Source organism: Melopsittacus undulatus, unplaced genomic scaffold (assembly GCF_012275295.1).
Source record: "Melopsittacus undulatus isolate bMelUnd1 unplaced genomic scaffold, bMelUnd1.mat.Z mat_scaffold_329_arrow_ctg1, whole genome shotgun sequence".
Classification (NCBI taxonomy): Eukaryota; Metazoa; Chordata; class Aves; order Psittaciformes; family Psittaculidae; genus Melopsittacus; species Melopsittacus undulatus.
The window spans coordinates 1-22,035 of NW_022994247.1; the positions used below are offsets into that span (position 1 = coordinate 1).

A 22,035-nucleotide genomic window follows, 5' to 3' on the forward strand; every position below is an offset into this window, starting at 1 on the left:
CACCTGTGTGCAGAAATTTCTTACTTTGTCTCTGTAAGATAGCCTTAGATCTAAGGCACTGTAATTTTGACAGGAGCATATGTGTCTAAACTGTTGGAATTTCTTTTGCTTTGCATGTAAATAAAAATGGACAGTAAACTATTTTCATCCTTAAAGCAGTTTAAACTCATATCTTAAGCTCTTTATGCACCTGTCTTGTCACACTATCAACCTGAACATCCCTCACAACCACACACCCTATTTTGAACTAATTGTCACTCTGGGAAAATAGCTTTTCTACTGCTTTGCCATGTTGTAGAGTGACAAGGAGAGATGCTGTTATTTTCAGCTTTCTGAAGAGGGTACAGAGACATCTTCCCCAGTAGTTAGAGCTGAGCTAGGAGTAACATGGAAACAATAGTAAAATACAAGTCACAACTTACTACCCTCCGTCAGAGAAAGTGGCTGTATTTCCTCTGCAGTCTGCAACACAAATTATATTGCTAGGGTAAAGTTTGATTTCTTCTTTTTCATCAAAACTACCTTTTTTCTCCGCAATCTTTAAAATGATATGTTCTTGCACACTATACTTAATGACTTCTAGTAAATCTTTGCAACTTTGCCCTCAAAACCAAACACTGTACCATTTTATGCTTTGCTGCTGTTGAGGCAGCAGAACAGTGAAGTGGGAAGCTTGGTTCCAGTACAGACAGCAGGATTTAATAATCCTAATGAATCCTTTTATGCTTTTTTAGTCAACAATATATTCATTACTTATTCTGCTAAAGAATCTAGTTAGTCATATGCAAACCGGATGGAAAGATGATAATAGGTAACAACTGTCTGGTGATCAGGTGGGGAGACATAAGGTGTTGCATTTTGTTGTTTTTTGTCATGCAGAGATCTCAAAAATACCTCAGCTGAGCAGCTAATGCAAGTTTTTAATGTTACTTCCCCCCACTCAAATTTGTTTTTCTGAAGTGCGCACAGTTAATGTTTCTCACTGTGGAACAATGCATCAAGGAAGGCCTTTGTAAATGAGTATCTATGGATGTTAATTCATCTTCCCAGACTTGCTTACTTTGTTTGAAGTTGGTGCTACTTAGCTTAAGGTTACTTGGGTTTGCATCAGAGGATCAGAGGGGCACTGTGACAACCTGTTGTGATGTCAAGCCTTGGAGTATAGGAAAAATACCTGATCCTGGATTGCTGTAGGAATTAAGATTTTTTTTTTATTATTATTCCTTTTATTTAAACTGCACTGACTGTTGGTATAAGAACAACTGAATTTGGTTAAAAATGTACAGGATAGCCAGCTATTCCATATACATGGCATTGTTCTTAACCTTAGTGAATTCTGATGAAGCATTATGAGCATGCATTTTGCCTATGGGGTCCTGGTCCTTTGCACAAGGCAAGCTTAGCTCCCACACCACAGGGGTCATGCTGCTTCTGGACTCAGGCTGCCTCTGAGATCAGTTTGATGGCACTATCCGTCTAATGCTAATTGTGGCAGCAGTCATGAACTAGAAAATTTAATGGATCTGATTTGTCTGTGCACAAAGCCAATCAGACTGCAACCTGAGTGCATCACTTGCTGATAACCGAGTACTGACAATATCGATTTTACCTGGTGACTATTTTATAAATACCTGCATGTGAGTATGTGTGCTATCACTTAAAATGGATGCTGGCATGAGTATGAATGAGTCAGGCCTCTGCATTTTAAAAGAAAATAATTCAGTTTCTGGCATGGATTTAAGGGTTGTGGGGCTTTTTTTTAATTTATTTTTGATTTTTTTATTTTTATACATGACTGTAAAAATGGAAGTGCTGCTTAGTAGGAGAGATCTTAAATTACAGGTGAGGATTACTACTTTTTGAGGCATGGTATGCTTTTTGTACTATTTTTTTCATAGCATTCACTGCAGAGAAAATTGGATGGCAGTGTGGTCTTTGTGTTCCTGCTTGTGCATATTAATATAGCAAAAAGTACTGTCAAGTACTGGTGTTCATCTTTATTTTCACTTGGTCATATTTTCTTTCTTTCACATTCTGTTCCATTTATCTGTAGCTGTGTTGTCAAAATTTCCAGAACATAATAAGCTGTGTAATATTCTCATAGTGGTGGAGCTATTTTTAACTATAAATAGAGGATCTGAATCAACTCAAAATAAGCTGACAATTGCTTTATGAGCCAGAGGGTGAGGGAAGTCTAAATTACGAGATGACAATATAACATAGTTGTGCTTTGCCAAAATGGTATGTCATTCTGAAAGAGTATTTCCCTGTGAAACTGTATTAGTATATTACTACAAATTTAAAACAACAAAGTACTATTTTTTATCTTGAGGGATACTGAAAATTTGTAATCCACCAGATGGCTGATGTGCATGCTGTGATTAGATATTGTTGTTGTTGTTGTTATCCTAGTCCTGTCTGAGCTGTGTGTTTTTAAATATTAAGTGTGGACACAGGAATCTTAAAAGCAGTGAGGAATTGGTTTAAAAAAAAAAAACAAAATTCTTTTGTATCGCTAATCACATCAGAAGAAATTTGAAAGTTTATTGTGTGTGCTTATCCATACCAGTTCTTAGTTTAATCATCAGTATTTTAAATGCCTTTTGTTTTCTCGTTCATTTGAAGCAACTTGATTACAGTTATTGTTTTTTTAACTGTTTGCTGTCTTGTTCTTCTAGAAGGAGTTCTGGAAAGGCTACAAAAACGAACTTCAGGGAGAAAGTAACACAGGACATACCTGGTATTCATTTTACCTTGCATTTCCATTAATCATTGGCCTTTTCATTATCCTCATTGTCATTTTTGTCATATGGAGGTGCCTGTTTAAAAAGAAAATGCGTAGACAGTCGGTGTACATGCCTAGGGGAGCCCACGAAGCAATGGGTGATGGTGCTGTGGCTGATGGCAGAGGTCCTCTTCCGCCGCCTCTCAGCATTGTTCATTCCCCGCAGGAGGAAATGTATGAAGTCAGTGGGCTCTCTCCAGGAGATCTGAGCTATACGGATGGATGTTCAGACTCAATATCCACAAGGCTCTCAAACTGTGATCCTCCTCCTTCATATGAGGAAGCCACTGGTGAAATCACTATGAGAAGAAGTGAAACTGAACAACATATAGATCCCCCCCAAATTATGAAGACATTGTGAATTGTAATTCAGCCGGTGCAATTGCACTATCTCCTATTGTCACCAGTACTAAGTAAAGCAAGAAGAACGCTACGGACTTTTTAAAAATTACTAATCATTTTTTAGCACTTTATCTTGGCTTATTATGTGTTTCTGTAATTTAATGGTCATGTATGATGAACTTCACTTTGTGTTTAGGTCCACTTTTCTTTGGGTTTGGGATTTTTTTCCCTTTTGGCGGGTCTTAAAAATTAAGGACTCTGTATTGAGCGTGTAGTGCAGATACAAATGTGGTGCTCTGTCATATTTCTCAAAAGCAGCTCTGATGAGGATGGCACTTACTTTAGTCCACATTCCCCACAAGATTTATGGAATCTCCCTTTCCTTTCTTACTGCAGGATGTCAGAATTGCGTGAAATAGGGAAATCCTTAAGCAGCATTTTAGACAGCTATTTACACTAAACGGGACTGATTTTGCAGTATTGCCTCTTTGTCAGTTGGTTCCTTTTTTCTCACTGGATTTTTGTTACAGTTTGCACCCTATCATGGGCCTTTGGAAAGATGACAGCAGTAAGCCTTTGTTTTCAAACCAGTATCTCATTAAGAGCATGCTGGTGTAATAGCAATAATTTCAGAGTCCTAGCACAAGAGGTGTATTCTAAAGTTTTTGCTATTACAACTTAAAATTCTGTAAATGTTTTAGAAGCTAACAATCCAAGACACTGCTTAGTGAATTTAATACTTTTGTCCATGCTCTGACTTTCCTCTCTGTTTTCCTATGTTTTTACTTGTGTATTGTAGAGGTGAGGAGTGTGTGTATGTTAAGTTTAGAACTTGAAAGTTCATGCAACAATAAATAATGAAATACTGAAATACGTGAGTGGATAAAATCCTGATAGTAGTCTTTCCTACCATAGTCATTCAGTGGGACCTGGATATTATCCATAAACTCAGAAACTCGTAGATATTACGTTCCTTCTAAAAGGGGGAAAAAAGGAAAAACATTCAGTGTATGTGTGTGACTTTTTTTTCTCCCCCCCAGATGTGAAATAAAAACCTCTTCCCTCAAATCCTGATACTCTTGCCTTTTGCTCATACTTACATGTTGGCATGTGTGCACCTTACCTTGGTTTGCTATGGAAATCCTTTGCAGACAGCGTAACCATTTTTTCAACAACAAATATATATATTGCTTATCAATTCCAACAAGGTGCTTCTGTTGCAAGAGTTAACTATAAGGAAATACCACTACTTTAAATTTTCATTGTTTCTAAGAACAGCGTAGTGCTTTGATTGATGACATGAACTCCGAAAACGCACTCCCTTCTCAGTGTACACAAGCCTTTTTTTCCACAGCTCTGAGGTTACAGGTGCTCATCAGAGTTGCTGGGAAGCATGTTAGTCGAGCCTGGCCTCCAGAAGTTACTGCCTGACTCATTCCAGCTTTGAGCATGGGACCCAGCTGATAAGGCAGAAACCAGGAGGACCCATGGTGTGTATTTTTAAGAACACAATGTAGACATAGCCCCAAGTGTTAGTCTGGAGTGACTTTTTGAGGCTGAAGACAAGTTGGATTTCTGTCAGACTTGATGCAAGTTAGAATGGAGGTTTGTACAGAATTTCAACCACCTGATTTAGATACTGATGATAGTTAAGGTGGTACAAGCTGTAGTGTGGCAATTTTTTTTCCCATCTTGATTTAAAAGTTCATTGCTTGGTTTAGCTTCTGAATACTCATTTCAGTTGTTTTTTTTTCCCATGCCAATGTAGCTGGCATTAGCTTTAGTACTGTTCTGTGTTCTACTAATGAATTATCACCAACTGAAATGTATGAGACTTGAAGGTCTACTGTGTTGACTTTCCTACAGCAGAAGCCCAAACTGCATCTTGTTCAAAAGACCCCAGATGAAAGGCCGGTGCCATCCATTTGAAATTGCTGTTATTGTCCAAGATGTATGTGGTGTCTTCTGTCTCATGGGGGCTTGGTCCATCTTCCCTAAGAAATTTTACAGAAAGCTGCTGAAAAGAAATGTATGGTTATAGATGGGTGTGTATATGCACAATCTGTAAGAATCTGATATGATGTATTGACAAATGAAGTAAGGATTTTATGATTAATTTTAGTTCTCAATTTTGATGAAGAGTAGATTGCCTACTGTGGACAATTCAGTGGCTAAGATGAACTCCAGGCCAAACCATTGTCAAAAACTTAACCTATATTTCTTTTATATGATAGTTATTGGGGCAGATAAGTGCAATGTTTTGGACACTTGCAGTAAGAATTGGCTGGGTCTTAATTTTGGACTTTCTGACCTTTTCTTTTGAAGTGGTTTTAGCTCTTGTGTGTCCTGAATTGCCACTTGTAGAAGTTAAAGCTCCTTTTATACTGAGCAACAGTTAATATACTGCTTTTAAGCAGGATGTTACCAAAACAGTGCCTCATCTCAACATGCAGGAACCACCTCAAAAAGAGCTGGTATTTCAATGTCCATGCCATATTGGCATCTCCTGTGCCTACCAGCACAGCTAGTAGTTTTACCAGTTTGGATATAGACTTTCCTGTAGGAAATGCATGGAGATTGCCCATATTCAGATTAGGTTGTTCAGCAGACATCATTGTCCCCTGAACATGGGCAATCTAGTTTAGAGATGAGCTGGCTTTGCTTTCTCTTCTGTTTTAATTACTGTGTATTCCACTGCCACTTTTAAACTGGTTTTATGTTTCTGGGTCCGAAGGTTGAACATGTTGTTTTTATGTGCAATGCAATAATGATGCTCATCCTTCAAAAAAAGCCACACCAAATATCTAAAGTGATCTACAAGTGTAATTTATTAGGTTATGCCTTTTCCATGTACATGAGCATGAAAGCCATTGTGGGCTATAAGCTTATGTGTTGGTGAATAGATTTCATAATTAAACAAAACTTGTGTAGGACGGCTATCCAAATATATTTTCTCTAAGACGTGAACAGCTTTCTCCATGTTGGAATAATGTCAAACTACAAATTGTTTTGTTCTTATTTATGAAATGTGGGAAAATAGCTTAGTGTTGCACCTGGCTTTTCTAATCTGATATTGAAAATAAAACTTCATTTGTACTGGGTATTTATACAGCTTTTTTTTTTTTTTTTTCTTTCCTGATCACTTTGGTCTTTTACCTATCCTGTAATTGCACTGTCATGCGATAAATATTAGAAATGTATAGTGTACCTCTCTAAAGGTCTTGCAAATCTCAGTGCAGTACTGTCTTGACTGATATGAATTGTCAATGGACACTGCCCTTTCCCACTTCTGAATATAACCTTGAATTTCATCTTGTATTGGGACTGAGATGATTTATCTACTAAAACTAACTTAAATATGTGTCACTGTTTCAAGAAATGATTTAATTATTCATTTAAATGATATTTAGAATTAGTAAAAAGTTGTTCTGTCTTCACTGGATGTAAATAACCTCTGATTACAGTATTGCATCCTTTAAGGGGTTTGGTTTACATTAAATTATCCTATAGAAACACTTTTGCCTATGTTTATAGAAAATTTTTTGTAACATTTGTTTTTCAATATACTAAATAAAATTTTTTAAGATGCTGCATTCAAAATGAGTTCTACACAACTGCAGTGAGAATTTACTTTGTGTATTTAAGTGGTGTTCTCTTCATTTCCATTGTATGCACTTAATCAGTTGCATTGAATCAGTTGTTTTGATAACTTAACATACAGTTTTGTTTGCAAAGACTTGATATTCTTTCAAAAATCAGGCTCAGTTTTAATCAGATTTGTGAATTTATTGATTTACCTTTTTTTAAAAAAAAAAAGGCACTTGTAGCCATAACTCAGTAACAGTTACAGGCAGGCAGAAAGCAGAAACTATTCTCTGTTACAAGGTGAAACAGTACATTGTAGCAAAAAATGTTTAGATCAGAGGTCTTGATTTCAAAGTTGGCTTCAGCCCTTTGAAAGAAACAGATTCCCAAGCTGGTGCAAAATTTTGCAATGATGCATTAATAGTGAACAAAAGGAAAAAACCCAAAAGACTAAACAAAGAAAAAAGCAACCTTGCATAATGATTCCTGCTGAAAACTAAACATCTCCATTCCATTCAAGACAAACTTTGTGTCATCCTTTCTTGCTCAGCTGCTGGTAAATAGGATAATACATCCCTGGTTCTTTTCAGTAGTTTACCGCATGACTGGAGTCTGTTGCGGGCATTAGTGAAGCCCAATGAAAGGTAGGTAGCTTAGAGTGTATTGAACACGAGTGCAGTTGTTGTACTGGTCCTAACAAAAGTGCAAAAAAGAGTCACTAAACAAAGCGTGTGGGACTTCCCAAGCCATCATGTGCATAGTGGGTCAGCTTTTATTTGCATAGCTCAGAACACTGCTCCATGTTGGGTTAAGTGGCATTTGCTGTGTGCATACCCGTTCAGTGTCCTGGCTATGTATCCATCAGCACTAGCTAACATGTTTGCACATGGTTCAGTGCATGATTGGGTCTGCATGCCTGATGTCTAGCTATTGAAATGTGGCGGATATAATGTTAATCTGGTATCATGAACCTTGGTATCTATAAAAAATCATCACACCAGGTTACTAGTGATGGATGTTCATTATTTATTGTTTTGTGAACACTGTTCTCTGCTGTTCTAAATCACACTGATGGATTACTTTTCATCTTCTGCATAGTGTGAACTTTTTGTAGTGCTACTTGCTGGGTTTTTTTAAAGAGAAGCAAAAACATGTTCAGCTGAAAGCAGTGAGGTAACATCTGTGCTGTTTCATTGCTTGCTGCACACACATTTGATTGATTTGCTACAGGGTAATTGAACTTTGAGTTTTGCCAGAAAGTTGAACTATGCTTTGCTTCTGCAGTGGGGTCTCAGTAATTGTATTTTTCACTTGGCAGTGAGTTATTGAATGCCAAGTAACAAGTCAATGCAAGAAAGACCTTGCCTGTATTTTCTTGATTGTATCAATTATGCAGCATTTGCTTTCCATTTAGCTCTCTTCAGTGGTACTTGCTCTAATAGGACCTGTGTTGTCTTTCCCTGTCCTGTCTCACTATATCATACAATAAAATCACACTGAGTGCTGTGCAGTTTTCCCATCTTACAAACAACAAAGTCTAAGAATCCAAACAAAACACTTCAGTGTGACCTGCCTTTCCTTCCTCCATTTGGATGCTTTATTTCCTTCCTGCTCTAAGCTCCCCAGCTAACCCCGGGGAGCCACACAGGTACATACAATCAGAAATTTCCATATACCTAACAACATAATCTCTGCATAAGGAGTAACCTTTACCAAGACTGTTTCCCTGGCCTTTCCCATGGTGAGGGATATGTTTTCCCATTGAACAGACCCTGGACCAATTCTATAGATCAGAGGTTCCTAGTTTGATTTTTCTGTATTATCTTACTTGACTGTTTACTGCTGGCAGTAACAGCACCCCTTTTTTGCTGTGTACAAGGACTTGTGTTGTTTATGACTGCATATTGCAAGGTCTATGTATCTAAAGACCTTGGGACCCAAGCTTGCTTACTTTCCTTCCTTGTCCCCTTCCTGTGCTGACTTGCTCATACTCCATGCTGTATTTCAGTATTAATCAAACATAGCTCAGGGGCTGAATGCAGGCATTTGGGGTCAGACACGGGCATCACTGCTGTGAGCCATGGTGAGGCAGAGGGCACTCTTACCACCTCTGGCCTTTTCACTTCCAGACAATGCAGCCACTACACATGCATCATTTCTAAGATTAAAACCACTGCAGCCAGTGTTTCTTGCCAAGATTTTCTTTGAAAAGTGATACTGTCAGAGACAAGCAAGGACGATACAACCAGCTCAGATATTTTTCCCTGTCTTGCCACAAGTCATTTATTTCCATTTACTATTAAAATTGTTCTTAGTTTTTATTTTTTCCTTTTGTATTGTCTGGGTTTTGGTTCTATTGTAACTGCAGGTTTACAAAACCATAGGGTTATCATTACAGGTAGATGAAGGTAAAATATATTTGCCCTCTGAAAGAAAACCCCATGGATGAGAATTGATCAGACTAGATTTTTTTGTGTACCTGCCTCACCAGGGTTTAAATAAAACCAAAGGGTTCCACACCAATGTCTGCCTTTTATATTGTTTCCCATTTATATCTCAGTGTCCCCTTTTTCACATTGCGTTCTTGTAGCCTCGCATTTCTGAACATGAGGTGGTGTCTCTGAATGTACTTCTTCTATCCAACAGCCATGTGAAATTGTGGTTTGGATCAGTTCCGACTCACCTACAACTTCAAGAGTGCTCATAAAAGTGTAATAAATGCTGGGCACCCTCACTCATCCATTTGCTAGTAGCGTAGGCAGCAGTAAATCCTCTGTGAATGCACCTGACAAAGGGAGAAGATTGAAGGTAAATGTCAACTTTAAATTAAAACAGCTTCCTTCCACGCAAAAATCAACAAAGAACTGACCCCAAACTTAAGCCTGACTGCTGCCCTGGGCAGTTGGGCTGCATTGCAGAGAGTTTGGCACAGGACCAGTGATCTGCAGCATAGCTGCCTGTGCTCTGTGGGCAGCAGCCCATCTGCCAGCATAGCGAGACTTGTGGGCTGGGAGAAGTCCCAGCATCCTGACAGCACAACCCTGTCAGTTGTATGCTGGGCTTCTGTGGGTTTTGCCCACAATAGACGTGTTGTAATGTTTTAGGTTCTGTTCGCATGTGGGTGCTCAAAATCTGAGGCACCGGGGGCAGCTGAGAACAAAAACATTGCTTTAACATCTACATGCCCACCATGGTCGCCAGGGACTGGCTCTGTTCCACATTGACATAGTGTTAGTGCAGCCAGGCTCTGTCAGCTGTGTCAGGCATAATGACCCTGCACCCACAGAACAGCCTGCACTGTTCTGTGGAGCCTCGGCTGGCAAGTACAGTCTGAAGGTGTACTTGGAGTAGAGTTGTTCCTGGCTGTAGGGATTGATGTTAACATTTAGGTAACCTTTTACTCTCGGTCTGAGCTCCAGATATTTTTTTTATCAGTTTAATAACGTTTGCAACATGAAAGGTGTCTGCCATGTTTATTCAGGTACATCCAGCAATGGTAAAAGGGTAGAGGCTTTGGTTTTCTATTTCTAGGTGGTTTGTGTTTGTTTTTTCTCTTAACTTGCTAACTTTTGCATTTTCTTTAACAACAATGCTGAGTAATGGTACTTTCTTGTTCTGTTTCCCCCTACAATCTTCTATGTGCTTTTATATCAAAGTGCATAAAAGCTAATATTTTTATTGGTCACATTCATTAGAGAAATGTAGGCTTGGAAATCATTTCTAATGTTGTATTCTCTTTGATTTTTTTTTTTCAGCGTTATGAAGTGCTATTTGTTGCTCAGTTTTCTAACCTATTTGTGCTCCCTTTCCACACAGGCAGCTTGGCTCTGTGAAAATGCTGTCATCTCCCCCATTGCAGGAGAAGTGTTCAGAAAAGGGTGTTCTGTCCCACACCATGCTTTCAAATTTCAGCACTAACTGTTGTATATCAGCACAACACTGACAGCTGGAAGGCTGTTTACAAAGTCAAGATACCAGTACCAGAATACTCAGTGGCTTGGGGCTGTCAGCAAACGCCCAGCCTATGAGGAAGGCTGGTTCTTGCCCTGGCCTTTCTATTCACCCACAGCCCTGGAGCAAGGATTTGGGTTTGGACTTCCTCCATTGCAAGGACATTAGGCTGCTTTGCACACTAGGCTAGGCTAGCATCTTTCATCTTTTCTGACTTCAAAGCCCCTTGAAATTTCCTATAGTATATGCAGATTTCTGGGTGTAGTGAATTTAAACTACTTACCATAGACATAATTTACTTATTAGCTTCTTACAGGTTGTTGGAAAGCAGATCAGTATTTTTCTGTTAAGGATATCACAGGGTGTGGGTTTGAGCTGCTCCCCTTGTCTGGTTTTTGTTTTTTTGTAAACTGGTGACGCCAACCTTCCCTTTGTACTTTTTGGGTCACAAATTCCATCTGGAACCTGCAAAGCCCTTGCCAGTGCAGGTTTTGTTGCTTGTTTTTGTCAAAACTGGCCTGGTCCCAGGAGCACTTTTACCTTGCCTGAATTACTCCTCAATATAGAAGAGCTTATTAAAAACATTCCTGAGCAGCACTAGTTGATGGTTGTATGATTGAGTACAGTGATGTCTCCTAGCAACTCGGCTGAGAAAAGATCATCCCACATTGCTCATTTGTCCAGAGCTTTCCAGATTGCTGTGTAAAAATATGTTTTTCTTCTTGAAGCTGACTAAACCATCTCTCTTCACCAGTACTCCCTGCACCAAGTTTTGCGCCATACCGGTAGAAAGGCTTCTCCAGGAGTGACATTAAATGTATAAGCCCCATTCTCTGACTCCTATTTCAGGTGCAAGACCGACCAACATATCCAAAAAGCCCTACCAGGGGCATAGCTAAGTAGTGCTACCCCCCATCACCAAAACATTCACTTCCCTCTGGCCTGCCATCTCCCAGCAGCTCTTCTGTGCCAGAGCTTGCAAAGAATAGAGAGCTGAGCAATTAATTTTGCTGTCAGACAGGTTTTCAGGGTCAGGTACAGCCTGTGGGCCTTTCATCTGGGCATCTCCTGTGTGCTGGTGATGATACAAATGATTGGCTGATTGTCAACATCAGTTCAGTTATCATAGAATACCAGTTGGAAGGGACCTCAAGTTCCAGCCTAATTTCTTTCTTTTAAAGAGATTGCTGTTGCTGATTATTGTGAACAAATACTTCTCTTTCACATGATTTCACAGGTGAGATGCTATCCCCCTTCTCCTCATGGCATTTCCCTCTGCTTTCTCAGATGGTCTCCTCAGGCTGCAATGACACTGTATGTCACCATCACAACCGTTGTCTGTATTGATCAGAGGCTGGCTAATGCTCAATGCAGACGTGATGGAGGCATTGCTGGTGAGTGTGATGGCAGAGATGCTGTTCTTTCCCCCTCCTAAAGAAGGGTGGTGCACATTGATGGAGAGCTCGTTGACCAGAACATGCTAGAGCTCAGGCTGCTATAGTGCGTGCCTTACGATAGCAGCCACTCTCTAGCCTGCCAGCTGCATTTGACCATAAAGTAATGCCTCTGAGGAGAAGACACTGTCACTGCTTAGAGGCCTTTTACGCTTCAGCACCAGCCTATGGCAACATACTCTGCATGACCAAAGCTAATGTGGAAAGAACTGCTCAGCCATGAGTGAGACACTTAACTGCAGGGCTATGAGACCTGTGCTGACTGCCCATTGGCCTAGGGTAGCTGTTCTGCTTTACAAACCCCTAAGCTGCCATGGACCTCTCTATTTGAGAGATCACTTCTCTCCTTGTGCCATACTCCTGCAACTACAGGTAGCAACATCTTAGCTGCATCTGTGCTGCAAAGGAGTTTGGGTGAGCATCAAAAGCTTTTCAGGTCCATGGAGTTGCCTGCCTCGCTCTTACTCATGTGGCCTTAATTTTTATGTCCTGGGGTCATATTGTAAAAGCTGCATTTTATTTTACATGGCTTTGAAGGCAGCATAAATAAATTATGTGAGGGTATTTTGGGAATGTTCCTGCCATCACTGTCCAGTGCCTGATGCAAATTGTTTTCTTCACTTTGTTATTTAAACTGCTGGCAGGTGAGATAATGAATTTTAATAGGATGCATCAGGGTTAGTTTTACAAATCTAATTATTGGAAGGGCACTCAGATATGTTAAAGGTCTCTCTTAATGCCAAATCTAAAGACAGTGAAACAAATAACAGTCTAGTCTTTTTCTTAATGTACATTAAAAAAAAAGAAAAGATGTCAGGTCAGTTGAAGCAATTGCACTACTAGTAGTGCAGGAGTGTTAGAAGCCCTCCAAACTGCTTGGTTTTGTTCATGTACATATATCTCTGATATCATTATAACTTTATTGTCTAAATTTGCATCAAATTAATGCACACTTCTCTGCTTTGACTTAGCCTGTCTTTGTGCTGCGATTGATATCTAGATAGCCAGGAAATCCACAACAAGATCATCGAAATGGAGATATTAGGCCAGTCACGCAGTACCAACCACCCCCAAGCGCAACCGGAGATACTGGTCTGCTAAACAGGATCGGCCAGTGCAGGCCACTACGGGTGGTATCTGTGTGAAAGAGTCAACCTCCAGAGAGGGTTAGTTGGAGGCTCCTTAGAGTGCAGGGAAGCAGCAGGGAGGGAGGTGAGCAGGAATGCTGAGGTTATCCCAGGTACCTTGCAGTGGCTGTCGAGCCTGATAGGTGTTTTCATTCCTTGGGATTTTTTAAATCACCTCTCTGCTCCTTTGGTGGTATGTATAAGGTTATTTCTGCAGGGCAGGTAGATAAAGTGTCCCCTGATGGCAAGAGGTTTCCAAAATCTTTCTTGTAGAAGAAAATAATTTCTCTCATCATCATGTCTCCTTGTCATTTCCTCTTTATGGCTCTGTCTGTAACAACAGTGAAGTTTGGCCTGCCATAGTTCACCTTAAGGAAGCAAGAGTGGTTGAAATTCAATTTCTATGTAAGTTCATACACTCACATATCAAATCCACTCCGCCCTGGATATGAGGTTAGAGCAACAAGGTCCTGTACCTGACTCTGGCCTTACATGATTAAATGTGTGGAACAGTTGACTCTTGCTGTGATTGGAAAGCACTGGTCAAGAACTGTGGAGAGTTAAATCTTGCCATATTTCATGTCTTTTCCCTTTAGTTACGTTCCTCTTGAACTGAACACTCTTCAGAAAACATCTTCACAGATTAGGCTTTCTTTTTTATTCTAGCCTATGCCAAGGCAAATTTATAACAAAAGTTTTCTTTTACTCATGTATAACCTTGAGAAAGATTTTTTCAGCTGTAGTTTGACTAATGTTACAAAGAGCAGTTGTGCAACTTTGTCTAATCTCATCATGTTGGAAAAGATGTATTAAGAAATAAAAAGATTAAAAATGCAGTGGTTGTGCACAAGTTCATTCTCGTTACATCGTTCCAAGTAACCATTTCAAGCTTTTATCTGTTGTTGAGCTTTGTTTCTATCACTAATAAAACCACTATGAGACAAACAATGAAATATTGATTTAGTAACTTGAAACTTTTTAAACTGCCACTTTATTCAATGTATCCATAGGCAGCACAGCAGAATGAAAGTTTTATTGTAGACTGATTGAACCTATTGGTTTGAGCATGACACGATGAAATTGTAACATAGCAATAAAATTGCAGGGCACATTTATGCCATCTGTTTCATAGTAGAAAAACAAATAACATTCTGGTGATGCCCCCAAACAATATATCTGGATTTAGAAAAGAAAAATTATTGCAGCTTGTGATGTTAGGAACAGCCTAAGAGGCTGCACATCCTCCTTCCCCTGTTGTTACTCAGCAACAAAGTTCTCACAAGTGTTTTCTTGTTTTAGCCATCCTTAGGTTTTATAGTCTGCTGGGTTAAGGGCTCAAAAAAATCCATCTTTAAGTCCCAGAACGCTGATTCAGCAGATGATCGCCACTTCCTATCTCATCTATTGCTTTTATCACCTTTTCAGTTTTGGAGTGGCCAGGAAGGAAGGTGGTGTGGTTGCATTGCTCCACAACCAGTCAGTGATAGGAAACAAAGGTAAAGGGTCACAGTCTATTAGCAGAAGGCAAGCATGAAAGAGTTTTGGTCAATCTTCCACCAAAACAATGTAAAATCTGTAACCTGTGTTATCAGGAAATGAGGGAACTAGATTACTGTAAATTATGTATGTGTAGAAAAGGTGTTTTCCTTGGGAAATCAGTGATGTAAGATGAGGGTTCTCTTATTCCAACCACTCATCAAGCATTTGGTATTGTGGCCCTTGTATTTTTAAATATCCTGTGACCTTAAAGAAGGGCCTATAAAATACTGTCCTTGCACCTACTGAAATCTGTAGATACAGAAAGCTATTAAGATGAGTAATAAATCATTTTTTTAATGATTTTTGTTGCAAGGTTATAAATGTTACGGCATATCTACCTAATAAGACATAAAAAGCATCTTTCTTCTTTGGTGGATGGGATTTCTTGCAGGGAGTTTCTATGCAGTTTCTTACTGTTTTCTGTGTGTCCCCTTTCCCACAGCAGTCCCCTGTATTGTACCTGGACAGCCTTCTGTAATGGTGTCTGTTCAAAGTCCATATATCGACACTTGGAGGAGGAAAGGGGAAGACAAAAGATGTTAAGGCTGTTGAAGCATTAGTTTCTGGTCCAGCTGTGATTGCCTCCAGGCATCTGTGCGCCCTCCCAGCAGCAAAACCCCTCTCTGATGCGTCCTCCTCAGTTCAGATACCCATCTGAAGTTTTAAGTCCTGGTTCCTCAGCCTGCCAAAATGTGGCAAGTAAACACTTCCCTGCAGCCTTCCCAACCTGCTGCTTTACAGAGCCAGACCTTCATAGGTAATTGCTGTGAGTCTACCATCAACTCCTGTTACCCAGCTGGTCTCCACTAGGCACCTAGTTACTTGCCTGGCACAAATTGGTGCCTGTCTGATTTTAAATGAGAAGGATGGAAGCAACTGGGTTTGTTTGTGTTTAAGCTACAGAAGGCCCAGTTTTCATGGGGTTTTTAATAGTGTTCACCAGTTTTAAGATGAGAGCTTGGAAAATACCATTAAAATGAAGAATGGTTGCAAGGTAATAAAGAAACAATCTTCTTGCTTTAAGGACTTGAGCTAAAAGCTAAATGACTGTAGCAGCTCAGATTGTGAAAGCAGTGGGAAATTTAATGAACAGTGACCCCACAAGAAATCCAATCTGTCTGTTAATGTTTAGTTTTGTCATTTCTTCTGAAAAGTAGTAAACTTCTATTATATAATCTCTTGGTTATGGAACCTGGGGTCAGGCTCCCATTAAGCTTAACTCTGCCAATCTGTCTCAGCTGAAATTACTGACCTTCCCCATGTAATAGGTAAACACCCCAAGCAAGAAATGAGTACGTGAGTACTGAGAGAAAGAATTATGGTTGTAGGTTAAGGAAATTGTCATGAACTTGACTGCAAAAGCTGTAATGGTTTGTAAATTGCCCTAATATTAAGCTGATACTGACAGTTTAATTATTTAAAGTGTAAAGGATGAAATTGTGATTAATAAGTAGTGGATGATGCCGCAGTTCTGTAACATGTCATTCATCTGGATGCTGTAGAATTATTTATTGCAAATCTTGTAGCAAAAGTGGTAATCAAGTAAGAGATAAAAATATGAACCTCTTTGCTTCTGTTTGGCTATTAATAACATGTATTTACTTAATCAGGTAGTGGAAAGAGGCACCTTGAAAACTAGTGGAAAGAAGTGTATTTTAGTTTATATAATTAAGCTAAAAGCAGGAAAACTGCAAACCTTAGATAGCACCATCCATGCAGGTCACTGAGGTGAGCACAGTCCTGGAAGAGGCTGGAGAACTTGGCTGCTCCTGCCCCCTGCCACAAGGCAGAACCAATCCTGTCTTGTGAAGTTCTTCATCTAGGCTAACGTTTCAGGTTGGTTTCATTTTAATCTTACCTACTTCTTAAATCAGAAGCTGGTCCTGTTTGGTTATGCTTTGTGACCAGCATGTTCAAGCAGCTTTGCACAGTAGCTTGTCCTGTGAGAATGGGACAGTGTATGCCTGGGATGTGACTTTGGAAGTGACTGAGCAGACAAAACTCTCCAGGATTCACCACCATCTACACACACACATCCCTCAGTGTTCTAATTGAACTGGAGATTTATGAACTGGTTACATACTGCATGTCACCCTAAACCTCTGTGATCTTCTTTATGATGCTTTCATAAAAATTGTGGAGCCCTATATACATATGTGCCTTAGATAAAATTTATTTAAAGTCCACTCTATTTTTGCTTTTAAGCCTACTTCAATTTGAGGTCAGATATATGACACAAGCAAAGCTTCACATTTTAAAAGTTATAGAGCTTTAGACAGTTTCCATCTTTTTCACTTTTTTTTTGGTGCTGTCTGGCATTTGGTTCTGTGGACTGGAAAAACTGCTTTCCCCAACAGTAACATCCTTTTTCATTAAGCAAATCTTGTTGCTGTAAAGGAAATTTTCCAGCTGGTGGTTTGCTATTGCTGAAGTACAGTGAAAAGTTGGTAAAAAATAGTATGGAGAAGGCCACTATTTTAATGAAAAAGAATGAACCTGTAAAGGGTGGTACTGACATTCAAGCTGTCCTGGCACCAGGGCAGCCCTGGGCCAGAGCCAGATGAGAATGGTGACCAGGGACCACTGCAGACCCAAGGGTGGTCAGGCACCACTGGGGATGTGGGGCAGCTTCATAGCCAAGCCAGGGGCCCAGCAGGTGAAGCTGGGGCAGCAGGGTCTGCTCCCAGCCCAGCCCAGGGCAGAGGCCCCCAGTGCTCTTCCTCACCAGCTTTCCCAAGTGGAGACAGCCTTGGGAAGGGTCTGCAGATACCAATGCACCCCAACCCTGGACCAGGCAATAGTTAGATACCTGTAACCAGCAGGATCCTCCTGTTGCCTTCTGCCTCTTCCGCTCGGATGTGATGGGGCAGACAGGAGGACAACAGCCTCCCAGACTGGCTCTGGTGTGCCCTTTGCTTCTTTGCACACTCGGGCACAGTAGTTACACACCACTATTTTTATGCATGCTTCAATCTGCTAAGCATTCTTATCAGAAATATCTCTCTTTGCCCTGGTAGCATTGTGCGTATTCAGTGTGTGCAGGCAGCAGCAGGCACTTGGTTGTATCCACTGCTCCCACTGCACCTTTTTCTGAGCAGAGCTTCCCAGTTTCTTTCCTAGTAAATCTGGAAGTAAATTTGGAAACTAGACTTACTGAGGAACTCTTTCAAATACACCTTGTGGGGGAAGGCACCACACCTTGAGTGCATGGTGTCTCTCCGAACAGCAGAAAAGCCTTGGGCAGAAGTGCTCCCTGCCCGCCCCTCGTGTCCAAAGGAAAGAGAAAACAGTATGAGAATAACTTAATTTTCCATTTTTCGTGATGGCAGCGCAGCCACTGCTCACAGTGGGGCTCAGGACTGTTAGAGACTGATCTGTCCTCATCCATACAGAAGTACTTGCTTCATCCAGGTAATTCTCTGAGTGCAGTTTCTTCCCAACCTGCAGAGACTCTCCCCTTCAGTGCTGCCACAGTCTCTGTGGCACAAATGGCTCTGCTTTTCACCATCTGCTCTCCTGCCCTCGGAGGGCGGTGGCACATCCTCAGCAATAATGACAGCTTAGTGCATGTGTCTAAACCCATGTGTTCAGGGCACCACGTGCGTAAGCGACAATTTCACCAACAGTGACTAATCAAACTAGTTACTTCCTCCATTCCACAGAGCTGCCCAGTGGCTTACAGCAATTAAGCAGTATGATATGTGGGAGAAGCACACACAGTAATGTCTATGTCATGCTAAATACGTTGACCCTTTTGTGGCCATGGGCCTGATACAACCTGCATCCTGGTCCCTGTCATTGTTGCCTGCCCATGCTGGCACAGTCAGCTGCAGGCTGACTGGCCTGTTTGCTCTGGAGGAGTCAGTGCTGCCAAGCCTCCCTGTGTCCCTGCAATGTTCTCTCTGCCTTCCTGTCCTCATCACCTGCTGCTCCTCCTGCTGCAAATAGTGCAGTCATAGCCTGTATGGTCCTTCATCTTACCTTACTTATTTATTCATTTGAAGCTGTTGCTTGTAAGGTGGTGCTTCCACCTTCTAACAGCATTACTCATAGCATTTCTGATGTGGTTCATCCCTAATTTAGCTGTCAAGATCTGGTTAATGACTCTGTGTTCTCCTTTCCAATAGTTGGTGATGTTGCAAATCACTGCCAGAGCCTGGAGCTGGCAAGTAGCTTCTCTGTAATGCAAAGCAAAGACAAATCACTCGTCTAGAGCTGAATCACTCAGAAGAAAAATATTTCAGCTGCATCTGATAAGCAAGCTGCAAAATATATGTGGCCTTTTGGAGCATAAGACAGAATATGAAATATGTGGAAAAAAAGCATTTCTGGGTGGCATTATAAAAAATGTTTAGCATATGGTTAGCAGTTTCCAGTCAAGTGGGAGATAAACCTTTTATAGACTGCAGTAGGAGCAGTGATTTGCTGTCAGTGGCAGTTTCAAAAAGCTCATTCGGATCAACCAGATTAGGAGGTAGAGCAGAAATTTGTCAGCTAAACAAGGGAGGTTACAGACCCGAGGGAGAGATACAAAATAAGGTATTTAATTGCATGAGGGTCAGTGAATGTAAGGACATGAACCCATAGAATTTTATTCATACTGTTAGTCCTATTAAAACAACTAATAAAGGGACTACCCCCTGAGGATGAGTTGTAGCACTGAGCCTCCAGTTTATCTGTTTTACTGAGTGTCTGAGATAGGAAAAAATTTGAGTTTTTCTTCTGATGTCTACTTGTCCTAGATTGGATAGCATCAGAGGGTCATATTAGCTTTTGTGAGATGAAAGAAATTTAATGCATACTGATTATATGTTACTGCTATAAGCAAAACAGCAACACTTTAGAAAAGTAAATGCTCTTTCTATAAATACTATGCATATATTGTAGAATGAAATTTTCAGTGCCAGAATCTGGCCTTTTATTAAGCGAGGGAAGCGCAATGGATGTTGCTATATTGCCCTCTCGTGGGAACAGCTGCTAAAGGCTCCGGAGCTGCGAATTCCCCTCCCTCAGTGGCAGGGGGTTTTCAGCGGCCTAGGCTGATGGCCAAGTGATGCTCTGCCCGAGGAGAAAGTGTTGAGAGACCTGCCCGGGGTAAATTTTTAGTCAAATAAGTCAATTTTCCCTTAAACCTTCGGTTTCTGCATTTCTGCATAAAAGCAGCTCTGAGGCTACGCCCCTACTGGAATTGCAAAGGTTGTCCCATACAGTCCCAGTAATAACCAGTTCAAGGATGGTACAGCTCCTCTTCCCAACTCTCTTTCTGCTGGACTTGATGTAGCAAACCGTAATGAAAAAGCAGGGCAATTAAGAGCATTATTTCTTGACATAGTGCACAGACAAAGTGCATACCAGAAGTGAAGAGAGCACACTAGGGATGAAAGCCTACAGACTGATCCATTTTGCCTTACTGTGAATGATGCCATCTATCACACAGATTGCTGTAATTGCCTCCCACATTGCAATATCTCATCTCTATTCTGTGCTGCTCTTCTGGGAATTTTAAAGCAGCATATTCCTGTCTAGCCAAGGTACTTTTTTCACCCGCACTGAGAGTTGTCTGAGTACTTCATAGTCTCTGAAATATTTATCCTCACACTTTTCTTGTCAGGTAAGGAAATTCTCCACTTTGCAGATGACAAACTGAGGCACACGGCTTAATTCTCAGCTTCAAAAAGAGATTTATGCATTCAAAGTGGTGCTTAGGCAGAATTTAAGAGTCTATATCCAAAATGTATCTTGTGAAAAGTCCCTGCTGGCATGCAGGAAACTGGCAGGGAGTTCCCTCCTCTGCCTGAGGGAGAAGGAAAAGTGACAGAGGTTCAACTTGTTACAAGCCATTTACTTCTGTATATGAAACAGAAGTTCCTAAATAAAACTGCAGATAAGGCCTCACATGCTGCCTGTGTTACTAGCAATCGCGTTAGAATGGAGGAGGAGGCAGAGCCCACAAAGCTACCTTGCTGTCAGTAGCTAGGGAAAACCCTTCCTCTCTTGTTTTATGCACATGGGACACCTATAGCTCCAGAGAAAACCTTCCCTGAGAGCCTACTGCAGTGTCAACAGGCATGCCATACATGGCCTTGGCTTCTCTGACACGACCAGATAGGTTTATGCTTAACTTGTGAGATTGTCTGGGCCTGACCTGCTGTTCAGAATTAACTTCAGAATGAGCTACCCTGGAGTTCAGTTAAGATGACCTTATCACAAAACAGGATGCCCTACTTCTGTCCAATAACCAAGAGCACTGCTTCAGGAAACATAAAACTGGAGTCCTAGGCTCTTCTAATGCCATGCAAATTGAGCCCCCACCTCCCTAAGCTTAGAAAAATACCCCTAACCATCAGGCACTGCGTATCTGGGGGGGGGAGGGAGGGAGGGGAATGGTCCCCGTTATTCATGGGCCATTGTACATCTGAGAAAGGAAGGACCACGCCACCAGCAGAGCAACCATGACCTGGAGCTCAGTGGGCTGTACATTCCCTGAGAACAGGTCTCTGGTTCCCATTCTGGAATATTTTTCTCTGTTTTATGAGCACAGTATTCCAATTTTCTTAGTAGCCTGAGAAACCACAGAGCACCCCTCTCCAGGTGCCTACAGCCTCCCCCCAAGGGGGCCCTTGCCTTCAGCTCTCATAAATTCATCACTTTTGACTACAGAGCACCGTGAGTGCAGCAGGAGAGGTGAGGATGTGAGGATCCCCTCTATCCAAAATGCCCCATAAGCTGGTAGCTGACATAATTTTCTGTAATGCAGAGCCATTGGTTCAAATCTCAGCAATGGTGATGCTGACTCGGGATTTAGCCTCCTGGGCATGTTCCTGGCTACAGAAGATGGCAGGCGACACCGCAGACTGTGCTTCCAGGGCTCTGAATCCCTATTTCCCCAGGGAAACATCAAAGAAGGTTTCAGCTCTCTCGATGCTTCTGACTGACTAGTTTAAAACTCCCCTGTGCTCAGCAGTTTGGCTTTCAGACATTCCCACATGGATATCTGATTTTCCTGTCTTTAGTGGAGAGTGACTCACCCCACTGCGTCACTGTTGCAGATGGCATGGCAGGGCAGATGCTGACCACAGAAATGTCACCTGCTCTAGATCGCCAGTCCTACAGCCCATAGGAAAGCTGAATGCCTGCTAAAGTGTTCTGTTGAAGGCAAACAGCCATGCTGAACAGACTCCTTTGTTCTCTTTCTTGCATTTATGACAGATAGTGATTTTAGAGTCCATCTTTCCCTAAAATGTTCTGCCTG

The 22,035-nt window shown here is 41.1% G+C and overlaps 1 protein-coding gene across 1 annotated transcript; it reads left to right on the forward strand.

The window, feature by feature from the left end:
• Positions 1-2,678: 2,678 nt before the first annotated feature.
• On the forward strand, positions 2,679-3,541 carry LOC117438446 (transmembrane gamma-carboxyglutamic acid protein 1-like; the record flags this gene model as incomplete). The annotated part of the gene is given in 2 exon segments (XM_034073961.1): positions 2,679-3,117; positions 3,120-3,541. Coding segments are annotated over 2 exon segments (522 nt in total), but the record flags the coding sequence as incomplete, so codon positions are not given.
• Positions 3,542-22,035: the final 18,494 nt, after the last annotated feature.